Source organism: Ranitomeya variabilis, chromosome 8, assembly GCF_051348905.1.
Source record: "Ranitomeya variabilis isolate aRanVar5 chromosome 8, aRanVar5.hap1, whole genome shotgun sequence".
In the NCBI taxonomy this organism is placed as follows: Eukaryota; Metazoa; Chordata; class Amphibia; order Anura; family Dendrobatidae; genus Ranitomeya; species Ranitomeya variabilis.
The window spans coordinates 123,807,731-123,826,162 of NC_135239.1; the positions used below are offsets into that span (position 1 = coordinate 123,807,731).

An 18,432-nucleotide genomic window follows, 5' to 3' on the forward strand; every position below is an offset into this window, starting at 1 on the left:
GAGCTCGAGTTGCCCCACCCTGCATGTTTGATACTTTGTAGATAGCCAATGAACATGTGTGGATTGCTTTACAGTCATTGTAATGCTGTAGCCATCTTGGTTGTGGCATTACTGTGATTGGGTGGCCATATAGCATTATCAGGTCTATATAAGACTTGTGATGCCATGCTGTGCACACTGTACACCGGACAGAGGCAGCGTAGAAAGAAGTGTTGGTGAGAGGGGGACTGAATTGTAGATGTGTATTAACCAGGGATTCAACCACATTTATATTTCTGTGAAGAACAACAACAACAGTCCTTCTTAGGGCTAATTATAATCAACATTAATATTTGTCACCCTCACGCCCTGACTGGTGGGTGTGAGCCAGGGGGTTTGTGACCCCATTGTGCCACGAACCAAACTACCCTGGAAGGGGCATGACTATGACAGCTGCCTTGGTCTTCTCTGGAACAAACACAGGGACCAGGATATTCTGCCTCCTGGAGGGCGGACAGACCGGGCGGACAGACCAAAACAAGGCAAAGCAAGGACACAGACACTGAGACCAGGATATACATCCTCCTGGAGGGCAGACAAACAAGATCAAGTCTAGGCAAGGAGAAAAGCCTCTAGAGAAGGAGTAACACAGAGCAAGGCCTGGCAGCTAGACACTATCTGAGTTTAGACATTGCACAGGCCCAGTCCACAGGGTGGAGCTGCCCTAAGTACTGGAGGCCTCTTGGTAATTGGTCAGGAACACATTAGACAGGTGCGCCCTGATTCTATAAGAACCAGAGAGTTCTGGTGCCGCCTCCCTATGCACACAGCCAGGAAGCATGCAGAGAGCAGGCAGAAAGCAAGAGACACAGAGCATGGAGCCGGCAGCAGACAGAGACCACAACATGACCTGGAGAAGTGAGTAAGATGGTGTGTGAGAGAAGAGAGGCCATGCCGTGATGCTAGCAGAGTTGTTACAGTACCCCCCTTTACGGCCCTTCTTCTTCAAGCCCACCAGAATAACTTGTAGAAGAAGGATAGGAGCACACATAGTCAGAGCCATCACAACATTCCTCGGGCAGGATGAGGTAGGTGTGACATTAGGGATCTCAGGTTGACAAGTCTCTTTGAATTCAGCAAGATCAGTTTCCTTTAGAATGGTGGAAAGCAGAGATGAGCACCCTTCTGTCTTGGGATCTTCACCCAATAGCCAGATGGAAGCTGGAGGCATACATACAGGAAGCATCTTCAGCCTGGTACACTGAAAAAACTGAACCGCCTCTTCCGGATTAGAGGGCAAGTAAGTCTCTGTCTTGGTATTTTCTCCAAGTAGCCACTTGGAAGCAGAAGGCATACATTTAGGAAGCATCTTCAGCCTGGTACCCTGAAAAAACTGGAGCACCTCCTCCTCTGGATCGGAGAAAAACAGAGATACAAGAGCCTCTGCTTCAACTTCTTCATCCACCTGCCACATGGAGTCTGAAGGCATCTTTACAGAAAGCATCTTCTGCCCATAGTTCATAGAAAAACTTTTAAGTGACAGAGATGTTCCTGGGAACTGGTCACTGGTATTGTCATTGGAGGTGTGCGGAGGGGGCGCCACTGCTTCCTTTACTTCAGTAAGGTCAGCACACCGTGACTCAATAGCCAGCTGATTAGGTGAAGAGGATGTCAACACTGTAGACTGACCTTGCAGATTAGGAAAAAGAAACCTCTGGAGACTTGATAGTTCCAATCGCAGAACCACGCTGGGTCTTCTGACCGGAACGGGCAGCAGAGTACCCGGCTCAGAACGACCGACGGGCGGACTGGTCAACAAGTGGAAAACAAATTTCTTCAAATATAATGCTCCAATCACCAAACACTTTCACAGGATTCTGGAGCAGTGGAACAGGAACCACACTTAGACTCCGTCTGGTTAGCAGCTTGAATACATCTGCAGGGTCGAAGCTCCCACAAGGCACCGGAACAGACACAGACTTTAGCGGAAGGGAGTTATTCTCACCAAGGGCAGTCTCTCCTACTGACCCAAGGTTTTGGAGCTTTAGATCCCCTGGACAGAGGCCATCCAGGTGTTCCTCACAACTGCAGCAACACCGTATGCCCTTCTTATGGCTGATTTCAGGCTGCTGCTTTGCCAGCCCACTCTCATCAACCTTCTTAGGCTTCACCCGGGTAGCTGCTTTAACGAGTAGAGGAACTGGAGGGTCACAGACGGTGGAGGTTTGGCACAGAGGTTTCTTCATGGGTTTCGCCCGTCTGGAGTGCCTCTCGGATCTAGGTGGGGAAGACTTTACAGGAGCAGCAGGATGAGGTATGTCAAAGACTCTACGGAAGGCCACCAGGAAGGCCCCAAGACTCATGACGATAGTATCCCCTGCTTCCCAGAGGGGACAAATCCATAGTAAAGCATCTCCTGGTAGGTAGGACATAATGTAACCCACTTTAAACTGGTCAGAAGGGAAACAAGCTGAATTCTGCAGGATGCAGTGCAAGCACTGTTCCAGGAAGCTTTGGCATTCTTCTGGATTCCCATAGAACCTAGGCAGGTCTGCTAGGTCATGCTCCTCCTCCTCCTAGGCCTGAAGTTGCTTGAAGAGAGCGTTTGAGACTATGATTGGGTCAGAAGTTTCCACAATCTGAACCACCCTTGGTGGAACAAATTTTTCAGGTTGCTCATATGGGTAGAGAGAAAGTTCATCCTGCTCTGCGAGCAGTAGGACATGGGATACAGCAGAGGCCATGGCCTGTGCAAACTGTCACGCTCATGCCCTGACTGGTGAGCATGAGCGAGGGGGTTTGTGACCCCACTGTGCCACGAACCAAACTACCCTGGAAGGGGCATGACTATGACAGCTGCCTTGGTCTTCTCTGGAGCCTCTGATGGTGAGGTCAGACTTGTGCAGCAGGCAGCTGCCAGGTGCTACTCCAGGGTGGTGTCTGGCTGTGGCTGTTAATCCCACTTGGAGAACAGGAACAGTCGGACAGGTGCGGGCATCAGGCAGGACTGGCAGATGAGCACAGCTGAAACTCAGACACGTAGACTGGCACAGCTGAGACACAGGTCTGGCAGAGACACAGGGCTGGCAGAGACACTGGGCTGACAGGTACGGCAGAGACACTGGGCTGGCAGGCACGGCAGAGACAAAGGGCTGGCAGGCATGACAAAGACATAGGGCTGGCAGGCACATCAGAGACACAGGACAGGCAGGCACGGCTGAGACACAGGGCAGGCAGGCACGACAGACACAGGGCAGGCAGGCACGGAGGAGACACAGGGCAGGCAGGCACGGAGGAGACACAGGGCAGGCAGGCACGGCTGAGACACAAGGCAGGTTGGTGTGGTGTATGAAGGAACAGGTAGGGACCTGTTCACACAAGAGGTGCAGGTACAGATATGAAGTATGAAGGAACAGGTTGGGACCTGTTCACACAGGAGGTGCAGGTAAGGAAACAAGCAGGAAGGAATGAAGTATGAAGGAACAGGTTGGGACCTTTTCATACAGGAAGAGAACCACAAGGCTGCGGATAGGAGCGGTAGAGCAGCAAGAGATAGAGCAGCAACAGAAGCTAAGCAGAGCAGAACCACAAGGAATGCAGAGAGGAGCTGCAGCAAGAGATTTCTGCAGCAGCAGAAGCTAAGCAGAGCGGAACCACAAGGAATGCGGAGAGGAGCTGCAGCATGAGATTTCTGCAGCAGCAGAAGCTAAGCAGAGCGGAACCGCAAGGAATGCGGAGAGAAGCTGCAGCAAGAAATTTCTGCAGCAGAAGCTAAGCAGAGTGGAACTGCAAGGAATGCGGAGAGAAGCTGCAGCAAGAGATTTCTGAAGCAGCAGGAGCAGAGCAGAGTAGAATGGAGCAGAACCGCAGGAGTGCGGAGCAGAGGTAAAGGAACAAGAGCCGCAAGAGTGCGGAGCATAAGCAAACAGAGAGGACACAAGGAAAGACATCAGGGAAAGAAGCCACAGGCAAGGAGACTGAGGTAGAACAAAGTTCACACAAGGTAATGGAACAACACAAGGTACAAGAACAAACACAGGGACCAGGATATTCTGCCTCCTGGAGGGCGGACATACCAAAACAAGGCAAAGCGAGGACACAGACACTGATACCAGGAAATACAGCCTCCTGGAGGGCAGACAAACAAGGTCAAGGTTAGGCAAGGAGAAAAGCCTCTAGAGAAGGAGTAACACAGAGCAAGGCCTGGCAGCTCAGAAGCTAGACACTATCTGAGTTTAGACATTGCACAGGCCCAGTCCACAGGGTGGAACTGCCCTAAACACTGGAGGCCTCTTGGGAATTGGTCAGGAACACATTAGACAGGTGCACCCTGATTCTATAAGAACCAGAGAGTTCTGGCGCAGCCCCCTATGCCACAGCCAGGAAGCATGCAGAGAGCAGGCAGAAAGCAAGAGACACAGAGCATGGAGCCGGCAGCAGACAGAGACCACAACATGACCTGGAGTAGTGGGTAAGATGGTGTGTGAGAGATGAGAGGCCATTCCGTGATGCCAGCAGAGTTGTTACAATTTTGCTGTTAGCAAAACTTAGAGAGAGATTGTGCTGAAGGGATTGTATAGGACAGGATAGGGTGAATTGTATGTCCTTTATGCTGCAGCCTGGAACTCATACCAAAACCCCTTCTCAGGGCTAATAATATTCTTTTTGCTTTTAATCCTTCAAATTATTCTGAGCAGGGAAATATTATACACCATTTTTGCTGCGGCAATTATGCATCCAAAGCATACAACCAGACTTGGTTGGATCTTAATAGCATTGCTATATTGATACTGCAGTGTCATACATCTGACACGACTCTGTTGTCGGGTGTCCCAGGACCAGGGGCTCCTTCCCTGTCCCTATTGCCAGGGGCACCCTAGCTCACCCTGTTCCCTGAATTACTTCTGATGGTGAAGACGCCGCACCATGTACCTTGCCTTGTGATGCATTAATGTCACGTAACTGCACTCTGTGATATCTTTAACGTGGCTTCTGTGCCTGCTGTGGCTGCTGCTGCTACTGATGTTAACAAAAAATTTGTGGAAATGTGAACAGTCATGGTTGGTCTAAATCTGCTGGGCTAGCTGTAGTGGAAGATGTGTTGGTCAAAATTATACTATTTCTATTCTCATGACATTTATTCCACTTCGGTGGTGTTAGGCCCTCATTTTTTAAAATGTGAAAACTCCAGGTTGGGTGTCCATCTGCTGTACTGGGTGTAGGGGAAGACCTTTTGGTCCCTAGTATACTATTTCTACTCTCATGAGATTTATGGCACATCTGTGGTCTAAGGCCCTTATTTGTTTAAATGTGAACGCTCCTGGTTGGGTGTCCATCTGCTGGATTGGGTGTAGTTGTAGACCTGTCGGACCCTAGTATACTATTTCTACTGTGGTGAAATTGATGCCACTTTGGTGGTATCTGCCAATAATTTTTGGAAAAGTGAACACTCCTGGTTGGGTGTCCATCTGCTGGATTAGGTGCAGTGGAAGACCTGTTGGTTCCTATTATTCTATTTTTACTGTGGTGAAATTGATGCCACTTTGGTAGTGTCTGCCAATACTTTTTGAAAATGTGTGTTCCCTGTAGCAGTAGGCCTCCGAGACCATCAAGCCTCCACTTCCTTAGACTCAACTACCCATGTTACTATCCTTTAATTTTTCTGACAATGGTAGTCTACAAAATTGATATTTGAGCCACCTGAGTGTGGCTCAGCATGAAAGCAGGTAGATGTGTTGCAGGTGGTATCAGGGCTCCCAGGACAGGAGGCCTACACCGATCCATCTCATCTCCTGTCAGTATTTGCTTCCTACTACAGTATGATTACTTGAACACTGCAGACAATCAGAGGTTGATCAGAGTTTGCCTGAACTGATAATGTGTGTGTGGATCGCCCCCAGACGCAGGGCAGTGGGGTACTCGGTACCGGGTCCCTCTGTCTCGGTTCTGGAAATGTCACGGTGGCCCGACCCGGTCCGTGGCCCTGCTAAGGGGCACCCAATTAAAGGTGTAGTTTGTCAAGTGTTTGTGACGCCACCTGTGGTATTCGGTCAGGGTGAGCGACGCTGCTTAGGGGTCCGCTGGGGGTGATGTTAGGGCAGCTAGATGGTATACCTTCCCACAGGTGAAGTATGTCCCCAGGGCTTCCTAGTAAAATGGATGGTGATGGTGTAAGTCGCAGTAAATAAGGAGGACACAAGGTTGCAGTCTCTTTACCTTTTACTGTAGACTTCAGCGTCCACAATCCAGAGCACTGCTAACAGGGCTGGCTGAGTCCGGCCGGTCCGAAGGCACATCCAGAGTTCCCTTTGCAGGTGGAAATCAGTAGCCTTCCTACTAGCGCCTGGGTGTTGTAGTACTTCCCTGCTGAGCTCCACGGGATAGTCCTCACAACTGTCGTGTATGTTTCTGTTTCTCTCTCTACGTCCCCCAGATGATATGGATAGGATGACCCATATGATGGGGTAGGCCTGGAGCTATTTTATAGGGACCCTAGAGATGCCCCTCTCCCACAATTTGCCTCCGTTGTCTTCATTAGGTTAACCCCCTTCACCCCCGGAGCTTTTTCCGTTTTCGTTTTTCGCTCCCCTCCTTCCCAGAGCCATAACTTTTTTATTTTTCGTCAATTTGGCCATGTGAGGGCTTATTTTTTGCGAGACGAGTTGTACTTTTGAACGATACCATTGGTTTTACCATGCCGTGTAACAGAAAACAAGAAAAAAATTCCAAGTGTGATGAAATTGCAAAAAAAGTGCAATCTCACACTTGTTTTTTGCTTGGCTTTTTTGCTAGGATCACCAAATGCTAAAACTAACCTGCCATTATGATTTTTCAGGTCATTACGAGTTCATAGACACCTAACATGTCTAGGTTATTTTTTATCTAAGTGGCGAAAAAAAATTCCAAAGTTCGCTAAAAAAAAAAAAAAAAAAATTGCGCGATTTTCCGATACCCGTAGCGTCTCCAATTTTCATGATCTGGGGTCGGGAGAGGTCTTATTTTTTGTGTGCCGAGCTGGCGTTTTTAATGATACCATTTTGGTGTAGACACATTCTTTTGATCTCCCGTTATTGCATTTTAATGCAATGTCGCGGCGACCAAAAAAACGTAATTTGGGCGTTTTGATTTTTTTCTCGCTACGCCATTTAGCGGTCAGGTTAATCCTTTGTTTTTATTGATAGATCGGGTGATCCTGAACACGGTGATACCAAATATGTGTATGTTTGATTTTTTTTTAATTGTTTTACTTTGATTGGGGCGAAATATATTTTTTATTTTTTTTATATTTTTAAACACTTTTTTTCTTAATTTTGGCATGCTTCAATAGCCTCCATAGGAGGCTAGAAGCATGCACAACTCGATCGGCTCTGCTACATAGAGGTGAAATACAGATCACCTCTATGTAGCAGAAAGGCAGGTGTACTTTGAGCGCCGTCCACAGAGTGGCGCTCAAAGCAATCGGCCATCAACAACCATAGAGGTCTCAAGGAGACCTCTGGTTGTTATGGCAATGCACCGCTGACCCCCGATCATGCGACGGGGGTCAGCGGTGCAAGGACTTCCGGCCGCGTGGCCGGGAGCGCTAGTTAAATGCCGCTGTCAGTGTTTGACGTCGGCGTTTAACTAGTTAATGGACGCGGGCGGATCGCGATTCCGCTCGCGCTCATTGCGCGCACATGTCAGCTGTACAAAACAGCTGACATGTCGCGGCTTTAAGGTGGGCTCACTGCCAGAGCCCACCTTAAAGCAGGGGATTTGCCAGCTGATGTACTATTCCATCAGCTGGCAGAAAGGGGTTAAAGGTTGGGCAGCCAACTTGGAATTAACTGTCCTGCCGTAGTTTGAAGTAATGCGTAGAGCCTATTACTCCCTCGGTGTTCCGGCCACCGGCTACGTGCCTCAGAAGGATGTTGCCGATCTTAAGGCAGAACTCCTCCCGGTATTATCTCCTTGTGCTGTGATCTCGTTTCTCATTTCTCCACAATATGCTCCGCTTCTTGTCCTTTCTTAAGATGCTGCCGCAATAAGGTGCAGGCGCAGCTCCGTAACGTTCTATCTCTCGCTCAGTCTCTGCCAGGATCTCACCCCTGACAGGGACCTCTGTCTGCAGCTCAGATGTTCCTCCTTCTCCCCCTGTCTGCCTGACAGGTCTTTCCTGGGTCTCACCCAGTAGCGTTCTCTCTAACTTCCTATCCAACCCCCAGTTTTACCCGAGTGTGAGGAGTGGCCTAATAGATAGGACCTTTTGCTCCCCCTGGTGGCCGGAGTGTGAAGTGTAGTGTGTGACTGTGATACCTGGTCAGGTGAACTCTTTTAGTACAATCAGAGGTACCATCACTCCCCCTGGTGGGAGAGCGACCATACTGCACGACCAGGACTCTGGGGCGCTGCATGTGCTCTCAGCTTCTACAGTGTCTGTGCATTAAAGGTTGGAGGTTCAATGGAAGCAGTGCTTCTAAGTGAACACAGTCAATTAAAATACAGTGAGGTTCTGAAAAATGTAATTGAGGGAGCGGAACAGTGCACTGAGCCCTTGGCCATGCCAAGTGTTAACTCTAGGCACCTCATTTTTAAATGTAATAAAATCTGTATATAAAAAGGAAGAAGTGAAATCTGTACTATTACTACAAATATGATTTATTTTATAGGGGCTAAGTCCCCTGTATGTAAGCATAATTGGTTTAATTTGAGTTTTAGATGTGACAGACTCCATTTAAGAAATCTTAAAATCAAACAATGACTTCCTTCTATTCTGAAGGGGTTTTCTTAAACACTTATAGATATGTTATACTGTATATGTAAACTTCTAAAACTTAATTTTACTTTTTTTTTTTATTGAAGATTCTAATGGCATCATTGCTTCAGTGAGATGCCATGTTTTAAAGGGCCACTGTCACCCCCTCCAGCCGTTATAAACTAAAAGAGCCACCTTGTGCAGCAGTAATGCTGCATTCTAACAAGGTGGCTCTTTTAGTGTTTGTTTCAAGTATTCCCAAAATAAAGCGTTTTGAAACTTATCCAAAATACCTGTCTTTATCCAGGGAGGCAGGTCCTCACCCCCCTGCTTGAACCGCTTCTCTGCCGTCACTCAAATCTTCTGGGGCTGTATTCAGCTGATCGTGCCTCCTCATACAGTATACAGTACAGTATACAGTACAGTACAGTATACAGTATACAGATGCTGTAAGGCGGGGAACCTGGGTGACAGGCTGACACATGCAGTGCGCATGCCCAGGAATCCTAGCCCCGCACTGTGCATAATGCATAACACACTGCGGGGCTGGGATTCCCAAGGTGGGTGGCCGCAATGCCCGCACAGGCGCAGTCTGCAAGCCTGGCTGGGACGTCAGACGGCCAGAGCTTAAACACAGCGCAGGCGCCGGTTTTGAAGAGAAAAAAGCGCGGAGGGGGCGGCGCCGAAAGCCCCTGAAGATTTGAGTGACGGCAGAGTAGCGGTTCAAGCTGGGGAGTGAGGACCTGCCTCCCTGGATAAAGACATGTATTTTGGATAAGTTTCAAAACGCTTTATTTTGGGAATACTTGAACCAAAAACTAAAAGAGCCACCTTGTTAGAATGCAGCATTACTGCTGCACAAGGTGGCTCTTTTAGTTTATAATGGCTGGAGGGTTGTGACAGTGGCCCTTTAAGCAATACTTAACAGTGTTTTCTGGGCTAAGAAGAAAAGCCTGCAATCACTCTATGTAACCACAGACTGCCAAATCATGAGACTTTTGGACGTGAGCACTGTCAGAATTCCCCTGTATTCTCTGCTGTATTCCACATGTGAGTGGGCTCAGCATTGATTTATAATGGTGAGATTATGTGACAAGTAGACTCCCATCTGTTTTTCTCAATATTCACCTTGTGTTACTCCTGGTCATGTCTCAGAGCAATGTTGTTACTGAATTAATGACATCGCTCTAGACACATGACTGGGATTGACCTATGAAGTGTCGTTCTCATCTGAACAAGGCTCCATAGGTTGTTGTACAGAATTGCTGGACGTCTTGGGGTCTCGATGGATTATGTTGGCGCTACGGGGATTCTTTTTAATAATAAATTGGTGAATGAGGGAGTGTTTCTTGTTTTTATTTAACTCTCTTTTTATGTCTTTCAGGTTCAAATTTTTGGACTACTTCTGATTCCATAGATTATGTTGAATCTTCGTGTTTTTTTTCCTTTTTAATTGGTGAACGAGGTATTGCGGGCATGTTTTTAAAAATAAACTATTTTTCCAGGTTGTTTTTTTTTTTTTATTACTAAGTTAGTAATGGGGGTGTCTGATAGACACCTCGCCATTATTAACCCCTGGGCTTGATGATAGCTAACATTTCAAAGCTGACATCAACCCCATAAACTAATACCATAATTGCCACTGCAGCAGGGCAATCAGGAAGAGCCAGGCAAAGTGCCCGAATGGGTGCATCTAATGGATGCACCAATTCAGAGGCTTGTGTTTCTAGGCTGGGAAGGACCAAATAACCATTGACCTTCCCAGACGGATAATATAAGCCCACAGCTGTCCGATTTACTTAGGCTGGTTCTTAAAAATAGGGGGTCCCCATGTCATTGTTTTAACTTGTATATTTATTAATACAAACACGCAAGGCATAAATTAATCTCACACATATCTCTTTGTCTGTCTATATATTTATCTAGCTAGCTATTCCATATCTATACTTTACAGATATGCATGCATCAAAAATGCATGTGTTTTTGTTGCATACAAAAATGCAAGTGAGCGCAGGTGCAGAATTCATGCAGAAATTCACCTTCGTCAAAGCCTGAAAAACCCTGATCATGTACACATACCCTAATTGTGCACTTGCACTATTAGGCTGGAGTCACACTAGAGAGGAATACGGACGAGTGCTATGCGAGAAAAAAATTGCATAGCACTCAGACCAATGTTAATCTATGGGGCAGCTCCCATCATTCGTTTTTTTGTCGGCCATTTTATACATGTGAGTGAAATCGCAGCATGCTGCGATTTGCACCGTATATCGGCCGAGACTCGCCATTACAAGAGTCTATGGGTGCGAGAAAAAATGGAGAACCCACGGACCATCAGAGTGACATCCGTATGGCATCCGTATGCAATGCCACTTTAACATGAGCTTTTACATAGAGAGAACTGCTGTATGTAAAAGATCATGTTAAAATCGCATTGCATACGGATGCCATAGGATGTCACACTGTTACTAGATGTGAGGAAATCACATCCTCTCATTGCAAACGGATTACATACGGATCACTGTTCAGGGAACATTTGTGCGATTCTCGGCCGTCAAAATCAGACCAATTTTTTATACGTTAAGTGTGACTCCAGCCTCACAGCTGGCCATGGCTATAAATAGATTGTTTGCTTTTAGAAAATAAATACTATAGAATTTATACAAAATTTTCTACCTTTGGTAAAGAAGTTGTATGTAAGAATCCACTTTGGTCACGTTTTTAGCAAGAAATACGAATGTTTACATTTTTGTTTTTTCTTTGATGGGAGATTACTTCTTTTTCTTTTTTCTTTTTACAATAGAGGTTTTAATTGCACATGTCAAATATGTAAAACCTGTTCAAGTTTCTAGAGATGTAAATGATCTAGAATCCTCTAGCAACTAAAGTATTATTCAAACATCAGAGAATTAGTAGTCAAATTGTCATAACCAATAAGAGCAAAACACATAAAGAGTCAATAGTAAGGCAAAACCAAGACAATTAGTTGCCAGGTTTACTAACAGGAAAGCAACAAAAAGAAGTAAAATAGCTTAAACCTGCAAAAGGATGGTCAAAGCCACCAGTCTCACAAGGAAGACAATAGTGCTGAAATAGAACACTTAAATAGCATACAACAACATTAAAGTACACATATTTAAATAAAGTTTGTTACCTACCCAGGAATAAAAACTGGTTTCATCTGGCCTTGATTTCCTGTAATCTTTGTAAGAGGGTAAAAATAAGATTCCAGTTTAGATACTCTTGTAGATAATTGCTCTAAAAATGTATATGGATGTTGTCCAGTTGATTCAGACTGCCAGCCCTCATCATCTTCTGTTAGGCTGTGAGATTTGGAGGATGGACAACTTTGGCTTTGTAGATTTAGCATTAGTTTCATAGATGTCTGTAACTGGCCCTTCAGCTTTTTGACTTGCTCCTTAAGCACTTTGGCATCTGATTTTTGATCAGTTAGCCAAAAGTTCTTGTTTTCAGAGGATGTCATAGATGTTCTATGAGACTGATATTGATAGTTAGAGTCCTTTTCCACCATGTGGTTGATTTCAGTAAATATATCGTTATCCGCTTCACATTCTGTAAAAAATAACAGATGATCATAGTGGAGATTTGTAGTTTATGATATAACCTATAAATTGTGTAAATAGTTGAGAACAAAATCAAAAGTATCAATATTAATTGGAAAGCAAAATGATAAAGCAATTGAAGGCTAGAATACAAATGAAACTGACATCATGAATAGATGAAATTTGCATGAATTTCATCATGACAACTCCTACGGTGACTCAACAGTGTGTATGGCTCCGACATTGCTTCATGCACTCCACAAAAAATGTGGTGCTTTCACCCGTAATGAGATGACGGTGATGTTTAGATGGACCAGGTCATCACTGAGTTCCTAGACAGTCTGTGGTTCTCCTTGGCAACGCCAGATTCAAGAGTGGAGGACATGAAGGACAGTCAATGGCACCAATGCCTTTAACATCCATCTACGCCCTACACACTCTGGACACATAAGGCATTGTAAGGTATGACAATCTTTCTTAGGATTTTGTCCCTCAACAGTCAGAGTACCATTGGTTTTTATGTGGAGAGTTGTACTACCCTTCAAAGATTTTTCTCTCCAGACCATAAATAACCCACTAAACTGGTCATGCTGGATGATTTTGCAAGTAGCATGACGTTCACCACGGTGTCTCCAGATTTTTTCAGGTCTGTATCATATGCTTAGTGTGAACCGACTTTCATCCTTGAAGAAAACAATGAGAGATGGCACCCTGGCTGGCTCACTTCATGTAATAGCCCTTATCCTGGTACTTTCTGCATGATCTTGAGCCATAGGTGTGCTGAAAGTAGAGACACATCAAACCTTCTTGCAACATCACATGTTAATGTTCCATCCGGGAGGAACTGGACTACCTGTGTAACCTAAATTGTCTGCAGGCACCTGTCTACACAAGCAAATGCATAACTATAGAAGAATTGGGAACAATATACGCAATGGGTTTCAACAACAATGTGTCCAAACATTTTTGCACTTTCCATCAAAAAGATCCAAAACTTATAATTATAGATCAAGTAGCTGTTACTGCTATGAATCGTTATAGCAGCTTGATAAAGAAATAAAGTTTTTGGATCTTTAAATTGGGCACTTTGAGTCCTGAGAGTCTGAATTTAACCATTGAGAATGTGGCTAAGTAACAGTAGTAAGGATAAAGGAAATGCACTGCATGGTAATGATTAGAAAAGAATGGGAGGAAAGGATCGAATGTGTATTTCCTTGTCAGATGGCAGATGCTAAGCAGGTTGAGACTGGCTGAGAATCCCTAGTTATGACATTAAGAAAGACAAGATAAAAGTGCTCAATTCATATTTCCTTTGTGTTCTTACAGTTTTTAAATAAGAATTGTATATGCTACAGTATAATCTGTTATTAGTATTTTTAGATTGAGTATGAGAAATATTTTGTAAAAAAAACGTTTTGCAGGTGATTAGGTGGTTGAATAACTTTGAAATAAATTATCTTTAGGTTAAATATTATATTTTATTTTATCATGATGTTGCTATATTTTACATATGTTTACATCTATATATTGTACATTTTATATTTTATATCACTTTATTGTTTGAGCATTTTTTGACTATTTTTTTTTATTGCTGCATTTCTGACTTCTGACAGCTTGTGTACAAAGGGTTAATTGACATAATTGAATGTTTCCATCCTATTGGTCACTACCTCTATTTAATGTGTCACTTCCTACACTGTCTGTAAATCCACCTGGGGAAGGTAGCAGTCCGCTGCCGAAACGCGTAGTAGTTTATTAAAAGGTGTGTTTACCATTAATCTATTGCAGTGTGCTCTATAGCCATAGCACTCCTTAAATTGACCACATACATATTTTTTCCAAAAAAAGTTGATATTCCCCTTGAGGGATTGTGGCTGGAGCAGCTTGGGGCCATAGAGTTCATCCCCTGGCAACAGGACCTGAAGTGACATCACATCCTGTGAAGTGGCATCACATGACTGGATCTTGGTTCCACGTGATCAGACCAGGAAGCACAGCACAGAGGCAGTCCCGGAACAACAGAGCAGTAGTGCACGGAGATGTCCCCTACCAGAGTTGTGCAGGGATTGTGCACAACCCTTCCAGGTGAGAGGCTAATCCCCCACCTTTCATTGAAACATCCAAATTAAACCACCTGGTGCTGCTCATGCTGCGCTCTTCCATGTTTATTGTCTTTTATAATGTGGTAGCATATGTAAACTGTGTAGAGTTCATCAGGTTGGCACATGTAAGTTGTGTAAAGTGCCTCAGGTTGGCATACGTGAGTTCTGTAGAGGGCATCAGGTTGGCATACGTAAGTTGTGTAGAGCACATAAGGTTGGCATATTTAATTTGTGTAGAGTGCATCAGGTTGGCATATTTAATTTGTGTAGAGTGCATTAGGTTGGCATACATAAGTTGTGTAGAGTGCATCAGGTTGGCATATATGAGTCTTGTAAAGTACATCAGGTTGGCATATGGGAGTTGTGCAGAGTGCATCATGTCTGCTTATGTAAGTTGTGAAAGTCAGAAATTAATTTAGTAGTCCATGGATGAGTGGTACAGTTTGAACATTCTTTTATACACAGGACAGGTGTCGCATTAACAAGTGGTGTCATTTTCTTATCCCCTTCTGTAACACACTCGGAACCTTTTTTGCGAACTTCCTTTCTTGGAGGTTTGAGGGACCTCATAAGTTGGTAATATATGGACACCTTCAGTTCCAGAAGACCCGGGGCTTGCTCTTTCATGACTTCTAAATATTAGGACTTTAATCACTACCTCATGTACCTGAAGGAAAGTACAGGTGTGGCCTGCACATCGTGATAGCACAAAATAGTAATACATTGCCATCTGTACAATGTGCACAGTGAGCTCCTTGTATCACAGCTTAGCCTTCTGCATGGTACTGTAGGACTGGAGGATTTGATCTGAGAGATCAACTTCCTCCATATTTTTATTGTATCCCAGGACACAGTATGGTTTGGAGATCTGTGTAGTGGTACTCATACAACAGTGAGGGTGCTGCTATCACCATGTACGTTGGTCAAGAAAAGGACATCCCTATAGTCTTTATATTTGACCACCAGCATGTTGTCACTACATTCGGCTTTGCTCTCTCCCTTTCTGAGCAGCTGCCCAATTAGCGTTCTAGGGAGTCCTCTCTGATTTTTGTGCACAGTACCGCAGGCTACAGAAGCTCTGGCAGAGAGGAACTTGAAGAGTGGGATGCTGGTATAAAAGTACGGGCTCATGCTCACTTGTGAGAAACTCGGATGAGTCTCTCACGGCAATACTCGACGCTGCTGCCGGCACTCAGATTGGAGCGTGCGGCCGCATAGCAATACATGCAGCCGCACGCTCCGCTCCTGAGTGCTGGGTGCAGTGCCGGGTATTGCCGTGCGAGACTCATCCGAGTTTCTCGCAAGTGAGTATGAGCCCTAAAGGTGATAATCTTCAGGAGATTTAATCTGGGTGCCCTTCCCTTCATGAACCCTAAATCTGTGTGTGTAACCTCAGGTACTCTCGCACAGCTTGTAGAGTTTAATTCCATAATAGCTCCAACAAAAGTGTTATTTCTCACAACGGGGAAGCCCACTCAGTGCACAGGTAATTCCATGAACTGATGCTGCAAGCATGTATATAGTAGTAAGTGCTCCGTGAGCCGGGGTGCCACTCCAAAGAAAATAGCCACAATGGATACAAAAATTAAAAGGAACGGATGGCACTCACCGGTTAAAAAACCTTCTTTATTCCAATACTTTAAAACATCGGCGTCGGGAGGATGGGAGCAGGAGTGGAATGGACAACAGCCGCTTCGCACTGCAGTGGCGCTTCTACTGGTGACACAGGTAAGTGAGACTGACATCACCTCTTAACAGAGGGAGGCAGCTAAACCCCACCCCCAGTGCTTGAACACATGTGCAGCAGCTATACATAACAATTAAAATACATTTGGAAAACAAATGAAAACAATACAAGAACACAATAAAACCGGCTTATTAAAGGAAAATGGACATATTCAATCTTTCATTCAAACCAGCGGATTCTTGCGCTCGAGTGCGCATAATCCATATGGCCTCTCTTTTTCGTAGAAGCTTATGCAGATCTCCTGCTTGCACTGGAAGAGACACCCTTTCAAGGCCAGCAAAAGAAAGCACCTCTGGGTTTCCTCCATGGAATTCCCTAACATGTTTGATCAAACATGGAACCCCCTTACCTGAACCAATCGAGTTGTAATGCTCTCTGAACCTCACATAGAGGGGGCGAATGGTCTTGCCAATATAGAAGGACATAAACTACATGGGTCCTTTTGCTCGTGATGAAATCTTTGACAGTATGAGACACACCTCCAATACAAAGTGTTTGACTTACATCATGGTAATTACAAAAAGGACAATGTCCACACTTAAAATTACCATGAGGAACACTTTTACTTAACCAATTACCTTGTTGCTTCACCATCCGTTTTTTCACTATTACATCACCCAGAGTGGTACTGCATCTATTAGAAATAATGGGACCCCTTGCCGCCACCTCCACAATATCTTTATCACGTTCTAGAATGTGCCAATTCCTGCAAATAACAGACAGTATGATACCATCCATAGGGGCCGAATTTAAAACAAAAAAACAAATCTCTTATCGCGTTTGTGGGCAGAACCACGAATATTGTCTCTTGCCTGATTAACCCTAATGTTAGCCTCATTCAAAAGTTCATTTGGATAACCCCTACAGCGGAACCTGTCACACAACTCTTCTGCCTGCTGAGTGCAGCTCTCCTGAGTATTATTAATTCTCTTCAATCTTAATAATTGGCTATAAGGGAGGGAGCGTTTTACATGAGCCGGATGGAAACTATCAAAATGTAGGACAGAGTTCGTAGCAGACGGTTTTCGAAACACTCTGGTACAGATCGCACCATCCACAACGTTAATTTGTATGTCTAAAAAATCCAAATCAAGGCCTCCATATCTCGATGTGAATGACATATACATTTGATTAGACTCATTGAGATACTGGACAAAATCATCAAATGATTCACGAGGTCCGTCCCATATCATGAAAATGTCGTCCACATAGCGAACATAAAGTCTGATATGCCTCAAAAAATTATTTCCAATATTGTACACATAATCCTCCTCCAACAAAGCCAGAAAAAGGTTCTCAAAAGTGCACGCTACCGGAGTTCCCATCGCGGTCCCAGTGCATTGCAAGAACCAGGAATCCATAAATTTCAACGCATTGTGTTTTAATATGAAATCCATGCCCTCACACACAAAATTGACAAAACCATCACTTATTTTTAATGACCCCAACATTTTCCTCAAAGCTGCTACACCCAAATCCTGGGGGATCCTTGTGTACAGGCTTCCCACGTCAATAGAGACCAAGGAAAAGCCTGCCTGCCAAGTAATACCCCTACGGACCCCTTAAAACTCATCAGTATCCTTAATATAGGAGGGAATGTCATGCAGCAAAGGGCGCAACAACCAATCCATGTAGTGTGATAATGGCTCTGTAAGGGATCCAATCCCTGACACAATGGGGCGTCCTGGCGGGGTAGTGAGGGACTTATGAACTTTTGGAATATAATACCAGTGAGGGAGGCGTGGGAACTCCGGCAGCAGCTTCTCAGCCTTTTTTCTGGACAAAACACCCAATTCTACATTTTTACGAAAAAGGGTTCGTAATTCATTATTGAACCTAGTTGTAGGATCTTGTGTCAATCTTAACCCTAATGTTCTGTTCGGGTCATAGTGACCCGAACAGACTTTTTGCGGCCCTGTAGATTTTTTTCTGTAAGTCTATAAAACTTGAGACTCCTTGACTTTTCCTCATTTGGGGGGGGCCTACCTATGAGTATTTTTTTTTTTTTTTTTTTCGTTTACTTTTTGCTACACGCAAAAAGTTACACTTGTTGTGTTCGGGTCATAGTGACCCGACATCGTTTTTTACAGCTGTGAGGCCATATTTTCAGTGAAATAAAGGAGTTATAACCTCAGTTGGGTCTATTTATTGCATCTACTATTGTATATCAATTGATTTATTTCCTAAATTATTTCAATGGGGTCGTACATGCGCTCTACCGGGGGTATGCATTGAGATCTGCGCACCATAAAAATGGCTTTATATTGATTATTTTTGGTGCGCAGTCTATTCTAAAATGTAGAGTGC

The 18,432-nt window shown here is 44.6% G+C and overlaps 1 protein-coding gene across 2 annotated transcripts in view; it reads right to left on the reverse strand.

Moving 5' to 3' along the window:
- Positions 1–18,432, reverse strand: part of PDE4DIP (phosphodiesterase 4D interacting protein) — a 1,987,893-nt gene that overhangs the window by 1,228,492 nt on the left and 740,969 nt on the right. For both annotated transcript variants that reach the window (XM_077276217.1, XM_077276216.1), the window contains one exon: positions 11,872–12,286. In XM_077276217.1, the coding sequence (XP_077132332.1) occupies positions 11,872–12,286 (415 nt within the window). The remainder of the gene's footprint in view (positions 1–11,871; positions 12,287–18,432) is intronic.